The sequence below is a fragment of the Bombus affinis genome, chromosome 3 (genome assembly GCF_024516045.1).
Source record: "Bombus affinis isolate iyBomAffi1 chromosome 3, iyBomAffi1.2, whole genome shotgun sequence".
Taxonomy (NCBI): domain Eukaryota; kingdom Metazoa; phylum Arthropoda; class Insecta; order Hymenoptera; family Apidae; genus Bombus; species Bombus affinis.
Window position 1 is genome coordinate 14,152,072 of NC_066346.1, and position 16,069 is coordinate 14,168,140.

General features: G+C 36.9%; 2 protein-coding genes across 5 annotated transcripts in view; one reads left to right on the plus strand and one right to left on the minus strand.

Annotated features, from left to right (window-relative positions):
- The window catches only part of LOC126914807 (A disintegrin and metalloproteinase with thrombospondin motifs 3-like), a 434,443-nt gene that overhangs the window by 246,982 nt on the left and 171,392 nt on the right, over positions 1-16,069 (plus strand). Inside the window, exons 3-4 of the mRNA XM_050719231.1 lie at positions 5,364-5,456; positions 6,090-6,325. Coding sequence (XP_050575188.1) covers positions 5,379-5,456; positions 6,090-6,325 — 314 coding nt within the window. The 5' untranslated portion in view covers positions 5,364-5,378. The remainder of the gene's footprint in view (positions 1-5,363; positions 5,457-6,089; positions 6,326-16,069) is intronic.
- The window catches only part of LOC126914732 (uncharacterized), an 88,650-nt gene continuing 86,222 nt past the window's right edge, over positions 13,642-16,069 (minus strand). The window contains exons 3-5 of one of the 4 annotated variants that reach the window (XM_050719106.1): positions 15,598-15,646; positions 14,213-14,273; positions 13,642-13,938 (exon numbers count right to left, since the gene is read on the minus strand). In XM_050719106.1, coding sequence (XP_050575063.1) covers positions 13,723-13,938; positions 14,213-14,273; positions 15,598-15,646 — 326 coding nt within the window. In that variant the 3' untranslated portion in view covers positions 13,642-13,722. Of the gene's footprint in view, positions 13,939-14,121; positions 14,274-14,690; positions 14,799-15,597; positions 15,647-16,069 lie in introns of those variants that run through there. The other 3 variants (XM_050719105.1, XM_050719107.1, XR_007709774.1) reach the window with 3 other exon arrangements.

Here is a 16,069-nt window from a genome sequence, read left to right on the forward strand (position 1 = left end):
TGTCTGTGAATCCGGAAAATCCTGCAGGTGAGAAGGATCGTTATCGCGATGGCTTTTCATCTTTCGTTAGACGGTTGGATGTAGGTGATTGGTTGATCGATTTACCGACTTCCTTGCCAATTATGTTATAAGCTTCTTACTTTGCGATCCGCCGTTAATTGCTTCTTCTATTCTAAAATTGACTCTGATCGTGATACTGTAAGAACTGATAGCGTCGATATTATAATACCATACATAGAGTATGAGAGTAATCGTAGTACAAACGAATATATATATATATATGTCGGAGATGAAAGAATACTGGAACCTTCCCTTCGGAACTTTGGGAAGACCCCTAGTATTGTAATTTAGATTTCACCATAGCCGAATTAAGAAACTGTTGTCATTCGATTCGACTGTACTTATTTGAGATTTATGATAGTGAGCTCGGGCTCGAGGCGACAACCAGTCGCCGAACGTAGTCGCGGTCAAGGGATGAACGTTTTGTCTAACAAAGGCATGAAGTAACCCTATAGCTCTCCTTAAAAGAAATACTTAGGACGGGGCACGACGGTAAGCATTTCAACGATTTCTGTCCCGTGGCTCGCCACACGCAGACTCTATTCTTTGAGTAAGATGATTACCAGATGTCGACGCGTCTCCACAGTACATGTTCAGCTAGCCCGAGGACCTGCTATAAATCTTAAGGTCTGTTTAACTAAAGTCCTTCAAACCGACAAACAGTCCTCGTCCCAGCTACGAGAAAATAGGAGAAATCTATTTTTCTCACCAACGACGCTTCCTCTTCTCGAACTTTCTCCTAAGGGCGGCTAGCACCCTTCCCTAACCACCAACATGGAAATTGACCAATTAACAGTAACGCCAATTTCCCTCACTTTCCGAATGAAGGCTTTTCTCCACGAATCCGATGATTTCGTGCCCTTGGGCACACCCATCATAGTTTTCCTCGACAGCGTTACCGTGATGGAGAACCACTCTCCGGTACGATCTAAAAGACGATTCAAGTAACTCTCGGATACGTAGTGATTGCCTCGTGCATTAACATTGAGTACAACTTAGACGCTGAGGAAAAGTAGAGTCCGTCATCCCCTTGACCGCGGATTCGTTAGTGAGCCTAGGATCATTGTCATTAGCTTCTCGAGTACCTAATTATCCGATTACTTGTCCAATTCCATCATAGTCATATTTGCACTAGTAAATATCTCCTCTATTGCATAATGATCACGTCTAGCGCCAATAGGGATTCGTTTCACGCCCTCAACCCTAACTCAAATCTTAACGCCGCCCCGACATATATATATATATATGCAGTTCTGATAATCATTTTCAACTCGCACAGGGAAGAAACATCACTGAGGCTACCTCGAATTAAATTCGCGTATCAAGTAACAGGATAGATACGATTCATACGAAGCTTTGCGTCGTTATTCGAGGTAGGAAAAGCTTTAGCAGTGATATCGAGAAAAGCGAAACTACGAAATCATCGCTGTCGTCGAGACAGAAATTGCTGCGAATATCGCGGAAAGCAGAGCGACGGTAAAGAGTATTACAGGAAAAAGTTGTTCGGAATATTAGCCTTGGCAAACATATTTCAAAGCCGTTGAATATGGCGAGATTGTCCGCTTTGTAAATATTTACCGAAAAACATGTCGTACGAAGCTGGGCAATAAACGCGTTTTTCCACAGTTACAAACAAGTATCGTACGTATGAAACAAGTAACGACGAATTTTCCATTCCACGGCACGCGACAATTGACCGTATTATCAGCGTTTCGTCAGAGTTTCAAGAACTGCGCTTTCTTTTCTGTATTTATGGTTTCGCAACTGTAAAACGGAAGGTTTATTCTGGAGATGCGAGTTCGCGTGAACAACTAGCGCAACGAGTAAAAACACGCGGTTTTTGCAACTCGATCGAATTGTTAGCAACTGTGTGTACGAGATCGTATTACTCCCATCGTTGATCGATGTCAGGCTTCTATCCGAGCACGCGGACAACGTTCTCCAACGACCAATCAAACATACCAGATAATAATTTTTCATTGTATCATTATTGTAGCTATTAACGACACGGGCTTGTTGTCGCATGATGAAAAGCATGCAACTGCGCTGACACGATAATACAGCGAACTTTTGCACGCTGCGATGGAAAACGCGTCGTTACCTGTTTCGTACGAACGATACTCGTTTGTAATTCTGTAAAGAAACGTCCGTTGACGAACATTATATAAAGTTCTTCCTTCTTCTTCTTCTTGTCTGTAAATCAACTACTTACAATTTGACGGTTTAAATTTGGCACACCCCGTATATACAGGATGCAACGGAACAATGTCTGAAAGCGAGAACAACGCGAATCCTTGTGGAAAAATGAAGAAAAAGTATAGGATAAAACGTTCTCATTTTCGACTTGGAGAATCGAGTCTGAAAATTTATCAAGTATACTCGAACTGTATCTGAATATCGGTTCGAATAATAAATTTATTTAATTATATAATTAATTTATTACAAAGGAAATACAATCTGGATGTGAATGTTAAATGGAAACAAATTTTGCTAAGTTGAAAATCGATCGTATCGTAATTACCACGACTCGTTGTTTACAGATTAAAAATCTGTTTTACGAATACGAGGAGCTATATATCTACTATTATTAATCAATTTTTATGAAAAATTTCGTACGATGCGCGGATAAATTCTAATTTGATAAATTGTTGGAAACGTGGAAAATTGAATGCAATAAAATTACGTGGCACGGTTTACACGGTTGCAACTTTATGACCCACTCAGGTCAAGTAGCAATGAAATTTATTGCATATATCGGAAATTCAAGGCACGTAATTGGCAGTTTATAAACAAATTATTTGTTCTCTTAATTAAATTGCCCGCGTCGAAAGCTGTGAAACGTTTTTGTATCGAAATCGAAGAATCCAACATCGCGATCCTATGAATCGAAGAATGCGACGTAAATGTTCGAAGTATGGTTGAGAAACGATAGAAAATTCCAAGTGTTACGCTGTATTTCTCGTTCGATTTAAATCGAAATTTTAATGAGGAACAGCGCCGATTGATATTTAAAAGTGAAACGGTTAAGAGCAACGATACAGGTTTTGTTAAAAGCAATTGGTCTACTTACCTCGCTGTTTAAACGGGTTTGTTTGACGTTACTTTGATCAATTTCCATTGACACTTTTATAGATAGCATTCTTTTTTACGGATGGAAAGCCGTCTGATGGAAATTTGTCTGAAATGTCCGTCGTAAAATTGCATTTTCGCGGGCAACAGAAAACAATGGAATTTTGTACAAAAGCGCAATACTTTAATTAGCGCAAAATTCCATTTTCCCCGCTGGGAAATTGAATTTTCTATTAAAGCGTGATACGTTTAATCAGCGGTGGCGTAAATTCAACAAACTAACAACTGGAATATTGACTTGTCACAATTTTGTGACACCGTATATGTCGTTGATACGTTCCAGTCTGGTCGTATTTACAATTTCAGAAATTTTGCAACTATTTTTTCATTTTATCCGTAACGAGAATAGCGAAGATAAGACAGGCAAACGTGGTAAAACGTTGATAATTCGGTTACAGGGAAATCGAATAAATTCGAAGTTGAAGAAAGTAAGAGAAAGTCGAAACGAAGCAAACGCGATTCCTTAAGCCACGATGTTCAGGGATTTTATAATCTTTCCGGTGACGTCTTCGACGTGGAATACCCAGAAGCTGAGAAATTGATTCTGTACGATGAAAAAGACGATGTCTCCACAGAATACAACGATACAATAGTGGAAGAATTATCGATCGACGTAAATCCTGTTGAGAAATGCTCAGTTGGTATGACCGCTAGTTACTAAAAGGTTACTAGGGTTGTGTTGGTACGACTCCTAACGACGCTCTTTTGTCATAGGAGTCGACCACGCCTTAATTGCTAAGACGCATTGGGAGAGTTTAGACGTTTGCTGTGTGATTTGGTGTTTTGTATAAGAGAGAAAATAAAAGGTGTGATAACCAATCCGAGTGGATCCGAGATTGATTATCAACCCCAACCTATATAAAATAACAAATCCCGAGGAAATTGGATACTTCTCTGGTCCTAAATGGCAAAGGAACAGATTATCAAGTAAGTCAAATATTTTTCCAAATGCCATTCTTGTACAATCGTTGCTTTTCTACTTACCACGTACAATATAGCGGTTAATAAATTAACGAATCATCGAATATTACTGAAAGAAAGAAATTGTACTGATATTCCAATCTATCGTGTACAAAAGTAATAATAACAGCATGTAATATAAGAATAGCTTATCTTCAGCCTTAAAAGGAACTCGGTTTACAATTATTCTCCCTATTGCGTTCCACTCTCGCTTGATCTTCTACACGTTCATCTATATTTCGCTGTTTTTAATTTATTTTATTATTCCCTGTCTATTACACATATGTATATTGTCCATTGCACGAATCTTTATCTATCTTGCCTAATTTAATGTAAAAAAATAGAAAAATAGACAAATTTGCTGGAGGAATACGTTTACCAAAATTTGTCAAGAATTTTAAAGAAATTTGCAGGATGAAATTCACGGTGATACCGAATTGATATTTTTGAAATTATACTTTTGAAATAATTATTTATATCATAATAATTATTTCACGAATACTTGCTCGTAGATATTAATTTATGCTTTTAATAATCATGCGTTTAAGCTATCAAGTCGAGTCGAGTAGACTTTCTAATTTCGTGGAAGATAAGTCGATTTCTAAGATAAGTCATTTCTAGAGAAAAGACCAACTGCTAAGGATTCGCCGCCACGATGGCTAGAGCTTGGAATAGCTGCTGATTACTCCGTGGTAGATTTTCATGGAATTCGAGTACAGCAATATATCTTGGCTCTTTTAAACATCGTAAGTAATACCAAACGAAATTCTGTTATTATACTTGGATATAGAATACCTTTTCCTACATATGTACGCGAGCAACCGGGAAACATAGGGCAGAGTTATGCGTATCTCTGTATTTTCAAGGTACGCTACTTGCTTTCAAACATCTCGATCGTATACTCGGATGGAAGCTCTGTATTTTCTGTTTACACTGTTCAAAGCTTACACGTATCTTTTAAAGAGTTCTGCAAATAATTTATCCGTAATGGAATTTTGTAATCGATTAATTTCAGCCATTCGGTAATTGGTTTTCCAATGCTGTTGAGATTAATAACGTACATTTCCTAAGATAAATATAACGAATAAAATTAATTTTTTAGGAAAATTATATAAGATACGATGTATTTACGAGAGTTTTGAATAATAATTTATTTGTAAGGCTGTAATACTGTTTTAACGCCTGTTACATTTTCGTACGTATTTTAATCCTAGGTCAGTGCAATTTACATGGACCCATCGCTCGAATCCAACATGATTCTAGTGATCGTACGAATGATTTTATACGCGGAAAAACGAGACGTTATGGTAAGCGATTTCCATTAAATTAAATCATTTAACTAAAGTAGTAACTATCTGAGATACGCATATGCGAGTGTCAATTATTTTATTTTCTACTTATCTGTACAGTGTATGGTATATAAATTATATAGGTCAAAATATCTGCGCATGACGTTTTAGGTCGATAAAATGCAACGAGTTCCATTTTGTTAAATTGGACAACCGTGAACGATCCCTTGGAAACAAATTTCCAAACAAACAATTTTCACGGATCATTGACAAACCTCGCATTTATCGTGTATCCGAAATATCTGTATAATCGACTATTAAACCTTTTTCATCTCTTAAGAATCTTAATTTAATGTTATAGACCTATGATAATATCATTGATATACGACACTTGCGATTCCTTTTACTTTTCTTTTTCTGCTATTCTTCTCTGCTGTTGAATCAACATTTCAACATTTTTCAGGAAGATTAAAATACTAATAGCGTTACAAGTTACATTTGATTACAATCAACAACATGATTACTTGCACATATATTTATTATCATTGACGAATATTTATATATAGTATATAATGCATGATGTAATAATAAATATAATATATTCGTAATATTTGCTAGCTTTTATTAAGAAAATATTAAACGTTGTCGTAGGTCCGCCGTGGCGATGCCAGACGATCTCTCGAGAACGTGAACAAATGGAACAGAAAGATGCTGTCCTCGAAGGACGTAAATCACGATGTTGCTGTATGGTTGACGCGATTAGATATAGGAGGTCCTTCCGGTTACGCACCTGTGTCAGGAGTATGCTATCCCGCGAGATCGTGCGCGTTAAATCGAGACGAAGGCTTGACCAGCGCCTTTATCATCGCTCACGAAGTAGCACACATGTGAGTGTCCCACATGTTGGGATATCGTTGGCAAACTGAAATATTTATAACTGGCCTGGGTATTTACGCAGAGACCGTGTGCTATTTATTTATGCAAATACGTACTTTTACGAGAATAATTTGAAAAATGAAATCTCCATAGGAGAACTTATTATCTTTACCGAATATCACAACGAGTACTGTACTTTGAATCTGCCATAGATTTTTGCGTATTATGTGCGTTCTTGCATTCCTCCTTTCACCTACGATGGCTCTTAAACAAGAAACGATATCGTAACGAGAAATACAACTTAGCTGAGCGTCCACTTTGGTTCCACTAGTGTTGTCCCATACGACTTTGTGTTTGACCTCGCTATTAGGGGACTTTTTACCCAACGTTTCCTTCACCGCCTTCACTACCTTCGATTTATCGAACTTGAGACTTAAACTGGCCGTTACTAAATCTTCCGGCTTCTTCGACATCGGTTGGTGTCTCTTCGTGAACCAATTCGACGGTGCCATAAAGGTCGAAATAGCGGCTTTCGAGGATCCGCTAAGCTTACTTTTAGCTCCGTGCAATGTCGACACGTCGAAGCTGTTGGAACGGAAGCTCTTCGATCGACTTCCTTTCTGTTCGGTCGTTTTTCCGGGCCAGTTTGATTTGCTATCGTCCCGGGAACTCGGCGCTTCCTCGCCGCATCGGTTGATTTTCGTCGCGGAAGACTCTAACGAGCTTAGGATCGATATCAGATCCGTATTAGAGCAGACAATGCCCGCAGCACCGGAAACGGATGCACTCGCGGCTCTTGGCAGTTCCGAGACGCGCTTTCGGAGAGAAGACGTCGGCGAAACCGACGGAGTAGGCATTTCAGAGAATCGTTGTTTCGGCTGTTGAGTGTAACGTTGAGCGGAACTGTTACCCTCCAGCGGCTGTATTTCGTACACTTGCTCCGTCGACGTCCTGTACATCCTTAAGCGCACCTGGCAAACGGATTGCTTTTATTCGAAAGACAGTTTCTTTTTTATCATAATTCGTGCGTTATGATACATGTTTCGATGATTGAGCCGTTAAGCGTGACAAAGCGATGGAATTGTTTTGCACAGAAATTCTGGTTCTAAAATTATGTTAGGGATTCTAGGGCGTAATAACATCTTGGAACGCAAAGTTATCGATGTGTCGATGAAAGTTAAGCGAGCTTTATCGAAGCACACGTTCGAGTCTTTGGGCGATTGCTAGGAATACGCGTAATGTTCTTTTCTGTGAGCTGAAAAGTTGAACGACTATAAAAGGCGTTTGTAGAGGATTTCAAAGCGGAAGAAGAAGCGATACAAATGTTTAGAATCAGAAATTATCTGTTTATATAGAGATCTGTTTGATGCAAGATCTAAAATCAATCAAATCGGATTGTATGGATTGTGTATTTGTCTGTGTTAATCCTTTGACGTCGATACCAACGATGTATATAGCGAATGGCGGTTATCAGCCAAGATTATGAGCACGTACGCAAATAGACTAGAATATTTTGCAAGAATGAAATGTCTTGGTATGGTACGCTTTAATCTATCTATCCAAGTCAAAATAAGTATAAAAATCGCGTGGCAATCAACATATTTAAAAAAAAAAAAAGAAAAAAAAGAGGAGAAACAGATGCTTCTGATTGTTTTTTAGTGCATTTTCATAAAATCTTCTAAATGTTTAATTCTCATAGAATAAAAGGGAGAGTATACGTTTGAATCTCAGCAGATTTTATTAATTCTTTGAAACCATAAATACAATATGAGTATTACATCAACTTTAGTTCATACATGTAACAACATATTATTCTGCATGTAGCAGTTACATTTAATGAAACATTTACTTATCCAATAAATCCATATTCTCTACTAAACGTTCGTTTATTAATAAAACTGCCATAATCGTCCACGCATTGTTCGCTTCCTTAATTATTTTTCAAAGTATAACGATAATCAATGATGCAACAGAAATATCACGTAACATCCCAACAATCTTACATGAGATTTTAGCTGTTTTTACTATACAAATTAAGTCATTATTAAAATAAGTCATTATAATAATATATATATATATATATATATATATATATATATATATGTCGGAGATGAAAGAACACCGGAACGTTCCCTTTGGAACTTTGGGAAGACCCCTAGTATTGAAATTTAGATTTCACCATAGCCGTATTAAGAAACTGTCGTCATTCGATCCGACTGTATTTATTTGAGATTTATGATAGTGAGGCGACAATCAGTCGCCGAACGTAGCCGCGGTCAAAGGGATGAACGTTTTGTCTAACAAAGGCATGAAGTAATTCTATAGCTCTTCTTAAAAGAAATACTTGGGACAGGGCACGACGGTAAACGTTTCAATGGTTTCTGCCCCGTGGCTCGCCACACGCAGACTTTGTCCTTCGGGTAAGATGATTGCCAGATGCCAACGCATCTTCACAGTATATGTTTAGCTGGGCGAGGACCGGCTACGAATATTAAGTTTCAATTATACAAAGTCTTTCAAATAGACAAATAGCCTGTGCCCCAACTATGGGAAGATAAGAGAAATCTATCCTTCCACGAACGACGCTTCCCGCTAGCAACTTTTCCCAAGGACAGCTAATATCTTTCTCTAACCACCAACATGGAAATTGACCAATTAACAGCAACGTCAATTTCCCACACCCTTCGAACGGAGACTTTTCTCCGCTGTCCAAGAATCCGATGATCTCGTGCCCTTTTTTTTTTTTTTTTTTTTTTTGCGTGGGGAGGGGAAAATGCTATTACGCGTGCCCAGTGACCCGCATCACTGGGTTATGTGGGAGTCGGTCGGTTGTCGTTGCCATACCCACTAAAAACCCCTCCTCCTTCTTCCTCCGCTTAGAGGGCAGACAACCCCGGTAAAACCTGTCGGCAGTCATCAGGGTTGTCCTTTCGTGCCCCGTTGTATCTACTTCTTCGGGCAGTTACTGCTCATGTCGTCCTCTCAGCCAGTTCAGAATACTGGACTGGTCTCCTTCTGCGGTTTTTCGTTGTTTCGTGTTCTTGCCCTCATTGCTCCACGTAGTTGTTGTTTCGCTCGTTCTCCCCCTTGCCTCTTCCCAGGCCCTCGCTGTCACCCTCCTGTGACACATGACGGTCTTGCAGAATTGCCTGAATTTATTCCAGCTCTCGTTCTTGGCGGTCAACGTGGCGATCAGATTGCCCACGTCTATCTTCCCGCCCAGAGCGTTCTCCAGCTCGATCCTTCTGTCCGTCCACTTCGGGCACGCGAAGAGGGCGTGCTCTGCATCGTCGTTCGGGTCTACACAGTCGAGACAGTTGCCGTCGCTGTCCTTGCCAATCCTTTTTCTATAGACACCGAAGCTCCCATGCCCGGTTAGCAGCTGCATGGTGTGGTGATCGATGTCCATCTTCTTTTTGGTAAATAGCAGCGCACTCGGTATTAATTTCTTTGTGATATTTTCCTTTTTGTGGTTGTTCCACTCCTTCTGCCAGTCATCTTGGGCCTTCTTGCGAATCGCCTCCAGTTCCTCCTTCAGCTTGCAGCCGTCATCCGTGCCAATCCTGGACCCATGGATCTTGTTCCTCTCGTAGGTCTCTCCGAGCATCTTTATCTTTATGTAAATCGGGAGATTCCCGGTCAACACGCAAAGTGCCGCGTGGGAGACGGTACGGTATGCCGGCGTTGTTATGCACAGGGCCGTTCGTTGTGCTCGTTTCAGCTTTTACCTGTTCTTATCGGCATTCGCTGCTCTAGCCCACACCGGCGCTCCGTAAGTTACGATGGACTCCCACACGTTGTAGTAGAGCCTACGAGCCAAGCTGGGCGGCCCGTTGATGTTGGGTAGAATTCCCCTAAGGGCTCCTATTAACTTGTCGACTCTATTACACACCATCTCGATATGCGTACCGAACCTCCGACTGGAGTCGATGACGACTCCGAGATCTCGTTCCCTTAGGCACACCCATCATAGATTTCTTCGACAGCGTCACCGCGACGGAGAGCCACTCACTCTAGTGCGATCTCATCGGCAATCGACCTGTCTTTCGTATACGTAATAATTGCCCCTTGCTCTAACATACAGTGTAACTTAGACGCTAACGAAGGGTAAAGTTCGTCATCCCGTTGACCGCGGATTCGTTATTGAGCCTAGGATCATCGTCATTTGCTTCTCGAGTATCTAATTATCGCGATTACTTGTCCAATTCCATCATAGTCATATTTGCACTAGTAAATATCTCCTCTATTGCATAACGATCACGTCTAGCGCCAATAGGGATTCGTTTCACGCCCTTATCCCTAACTCTAATCTTAACGCCAACCCGACATATATATATATATATATATATATACATACATATATATATTTTATACATACATACATATATCAATTTTTATACACACAATTATACATATTCATTTTCATTTAATATTTTCATTTAATAATTTAATAAACCTTCGTCCCGCAAAGGCAAATAAATTCACGCATAACATTTCTCTTCAGCGGCATTGTTCTAGGATTGTATTTGTTGAAAGAAGGATAGCATTAAGCGCTGGAATAAAGAATGACGAATCGTTATTCTTTAACCATCGTACTTAGACTCATATTTATTGAGCTACTTGTATTTTAATCGAAGTCTAATATCCTCCATCTGTAGGCGTAAATATTACTGCCGTTGTTAATGTCATTTTAAGTTTTACTACTGGAAAGGACATTTAAGTTTGAAGGCAGGCAAGTCTACTGTTCTTAAAGCTGACATTTAGACATCTAAGATTTTTTGTGTCTTTATTGACAAAAATATATTTGACTTTGCATATCTAAAATAAAGGATTTGCGTTATCTAAAATAAATAGATCATCTTTCTTTAGAAAATTCAATGTGGTGAAATTAGAATATGAGATAAAAGAAATACTATGCATACTTATTGTTCTTCTTAAAAATTAAAGGAATACTCATAATCCTAAAATATCCTTTCTATGTTGTACTAGATATATATACAATTAAAATGTGTAATAATGTGAATGATAAACTAGTTCGAATAATTATTTTGCTTAAACGTAAGTTAATTGAAATCAGATGAATGTTATACACGCATTATACCGTGCATTATGAACTATTGATTGATTGATGCTCATATTTAATTATTAACGAGAAAATTAGAAAAATAAGATTGAATTTAATCTGTCCTTCTTATATTTATTAAGATGAGTTCTGGGACTTGAAACACTCGAGATTAGAAATTTTGATTAATGTTTCACATTATGACTGGACGCTTGTTGTAATATCTTTTGTACGAGATACACTATACATACACAAGATCAAAATGGAATTTCGAAACGGTCGTATCGTTCAACAAAAATCTCTTTTATCTTTGATCCTCTTCATAAAAATGCAATTCTCCTTTACAGAACATCATATAACATTTATTGTACGATATATTGTTCAATTATATTTCGAAATTTTCAGCTTCGAATCTTTGTTTAATTATACTGTAGAATTAAATATCATGCGTTATTTAAATATAAAGATAGACTAAACTTTTGTCCACATTTATTAAAGCTGTATCAACTGAGATGTTTAAATTTGCGAAATTTCATGGACTTTTATATTTAATTTTTCATCATGAATCCCGCTTTGCGATACAATACATATTAGATTTATAATATCTTAAATTTACAGTACCAATGCTGATTTCATCTGAAACTATTTGTTTGCAAATGATATCTTTCTTCGTTGGAATTACCCTTCACTTATAAATTAATAATTATTAACATTGAACAGTATTGTTAAACTTCAATAAAAATAGGATCGATAACTAAATGTTAGTTAAAGAAACTTCCTATTATTATTGAATTTTGTTTAGAAAACAATAATAAAAATGGGTGTCTTTTTGTGAAAATAATTTACAGCATATCACTCGACTTATTCATATAAGAGACATTAGTTTGTTTAAATACCCTGTTGCACCCTTTTATTCATTTTCAACCCAATTTTTTCACAACATTAAAAAATATTTTAAGCCTGAAGAAAAACATGAAAAACTTCTTATTAGCATGATTTCATGCTAAACATCCTCTTAAGATATTATAAATCTTTCTTGTTTACTAAAACCAGAGCCTAACTGAAATATACGAGTATCGCAACAGGATTAATCGTAATACATGATTAAATACAAGCAATATGTAAGCTATATTTTTACTTTTTACTTCAGAAATAAATATTTCACCAGCATCGTCTTTAGCTTAAGGAAAATAAACTTGTGAAATTTAATTTAAAGCTTCGTAAAACATGGAAATGTTGCAGGATAACAAATCAGAAAAGATATATTAAATAAATCACAGTTCAGGTATCTATAACATGTGATTCTCTTAACAAATCTGTTTCATTCATCAAGCAACTGCAAAATTTCCGTAAAATCAGAAGCGGTTTCACAAATTATAGGCATTCGTAAACATGATAGATAAGAGTTAGTATCGCGGCGTTTTAGAGTATCTATGAGCGTAATATGGAAAGTAAAAAGATGTATAATAAAAATAGTTCACTTTCCAAGCTATCACTAACATTGTAACGAATTATTATACATATAACGGCTCACGAAAGTACTCGGACGCTTACAGAAACTTTCCATGAATATTTTGTTGAAGCTTTTCATGAATTTCAAGATGCATTAGGCTGTCTCAAAAGTTTCTTTCGTTTTGTTCTATTACTACAAAATAGATCATACATAAATCGATAGAATAATATAAAACAAAAAGTGTCGTGCATCTATTATTTCCTTATGAAACGAAAGAAGCTTTTGAAACAAATGTAAATAGGAATTATAAGATGCTTATTGATTACCATCGGTATTTGGACAGTTAATTATGTATTGTATAAATAAGTCACAATATTTTTAGTAGGAGCATTTTTACCCCTAATCAATCATATGTTTAAAAATACTCTTTACATTGTACATTAGTTTTTTGCTATGTGTACGTCTGCAATAAGCATCTTCTAGCTTCCATATATATATTTCCAAATTAGTCTCAATTTTTACCGGTGTAATCATGATAGACACGTCTCGTTACATTGAAGTGAAGTGAAGAAAAACACTAACACACATAATATATATTCGCAAAAATCTTCTATCTAATATTTTCGTCAACTACTGTATACACATTTATTAGATATTTGTGTGAGATTAAAATCGACAGATACGATAAAAGAATATTGTAGAGGTATAGCAATAAGAAAATACAAGGAAAGTATAGCTCGTTAATTTGAATTACACCAGATTGTCAGTCATCTATTAGGTCGTGTTAATCTCTGAATAAATTCTTAAATAAATAAGTGTTAATAAAGATAAAGATAAAGAAGTGTTAATTAAACTAGAGACACTTAACATTTATTAGCATTTGTTCTTCCCCATTACTTCTTGAATAGGTCCTTTAGGGAAGAACAGAGAGACGGTTCGCTGGATTCCGTCTGATTCCGATTTTGATTCTTGGTATTTGAAAACCAATTTGTCACTTTGCCTGACATTGGTTTGTTCGGAGATACCGAGGGCTTTCCGCTCGACCCGGAAGCCCCCGTATCGTTTCCCTTTTCCGCCGTTAACATCTTCTCAATTGCGCTACCAAATACCTACGGACAAAATTGTTCTTATAAATTTATGAATATTATGTATTTACGTATTTGAATGAAAATTTTTATGAAACGAGATTTCGCGTTAAAATACGTAATAGTAAATACGATAATTTACACGTTCTTTTTACCAAGATGAAAATGTACATGTAAATTTACTTGATGTATATGTAAATAGAAATATTTATATGTAATATTTATATGCTTGTATTTAAAATATTTTCATGCTTAAAGAATAAAGGTCATAATGTTATAAATATTTAAATCCTTGCACCTCTCCTTTATCGCGTAAGAAAGAGAAACTAAAGGTTTCACTCCAGAGAATGAGCTTCGTTCTAAAACAAATCAAATAACATATATTTAAGTATTTAACTGTTATTTAATATTCCTAATATTCAAAATAATATTTAACATTTCTATATTATTAATATAGATGAGAAGTCGATAAGATAGTTTACAATCATTAAGTACAGTATCGCAGATCCACCATCAGAGGTCAGTAATATTAAAATAAAATTCATGTTGGATTAAAAGTGTGGTTAAGTTGGGGCTAACCCCAAATTTGCAAATTTTGACCTAAGTCAAAAAGTGGCCATTTTTGCACCTCCTCGCGAACGAAAAATTCTTGTGCGACGTTTAAGAGAATTTATCAAAAAAAAAACAAAGAATTATTAGCATTTATACGAAATGTGACATGGAAGTTGAAAAAGATGAGTGTAGAGATGAAAAAATTAAGCAGAGGTAAAACTTACGCGCTACACTTGATCTTCATTTTCTTTAAATTTTGATCCAGCTGATAAATCAGTAATTAAACCAAAGGAACTAAGTTTGAAATCAAGCGAATCTGAAATACTATCAGACTGTTGCTACTGGAGAACAATAGCCATCTTGTACTTCGTACTTGCTCGATTCCAAACTCTAATCGATATACCAACAGAATTTACAAGCAAAATAATTATTCAGAGATTCTGTCGGTAAAACAATTGAAGTTTAAAATCGAACGAATCCGAATTACTGCGAGATCGTTGGTGACTATTGTTCTCGTAGCAACAAACTGATGGTACTTCAGATTCGTTTGATTTCAAACTACAATTGATTTATCAATAGAGTTGTCGAAGAATTATTTTGTCGATATCGGTGTAGAACAATAGTCAACAACGATCTCGCTGTACTTCATATTTCCTCTATTACAAACGTCGATTCATTTACCAGCAGAGCATCTGAAGAATTATTTCACATGGATCATGTAGAAAAAAAACGAACACGAAAATGGAACTGTAATAACATTTTTTATTCCTTGCTGAGAGCCGTTCTTAAACATTTTTCCCTTCGCAAGAAGATCGGAAAATAACCACTTTTGACGCTCTGTTTTCATCCCATATGAATTTTATCTTTAATATTACCGATTGATAATAATGTCACTGCGATATTGTCCGCAATGATTGCAAATTATCTTCTCCACGTTTCACCTATATCGATAATACAGAATATCAAACAACAATTATTTAATTTCACGTTGTTGTTGACTTTACTAATTTTTACGATAAAGTGCATTCTCTGGAAGAGATTTTACGATTTACGATTTTCTTTTTCATTCCCCCTTTCACCTACGATGGCTCTTAAACAAGAAACGATATCGTAACGAGAAATACAACTTACCTGAGCGTCCACTTTGGTTCCACTAGTGTTGTCCCATACGACTTTGTGTTTGACCTCGCTATTAGGGGACTTTTTACCCAACGTTTCCTTCACCGCCTTCACTACCTTCGATTTATCGAACTTGAGACTTAAACTGGCCGTTACTAAATCTTCCGGCTTCTTCGACATCGGTTGGTGTCTCTTCGTGAACCAATTCGACGGTGCCATAAAGGTCGAAATAGCGGCTTTCGAGGATCCGCTAAGCTTACTTTTAGCTCCGTGCAATGTCGACACGTCGAAGCTGTTGGAACGGAAGCTCTTCGATCGACTTCCTTTCTGTTCGGTCGTTTTTCCGGGCCAGTTTGAAGAAATTCCCTTCAGATCTCCGGTTACCGTTATCCACTTCATATATAGAGTTTGAAATCTTTCTCAAAATTTTGAAAGGTCCTTTCCTAATTTCTTCCAGCTTATTTCTATTCATTCTGTTTCCGTT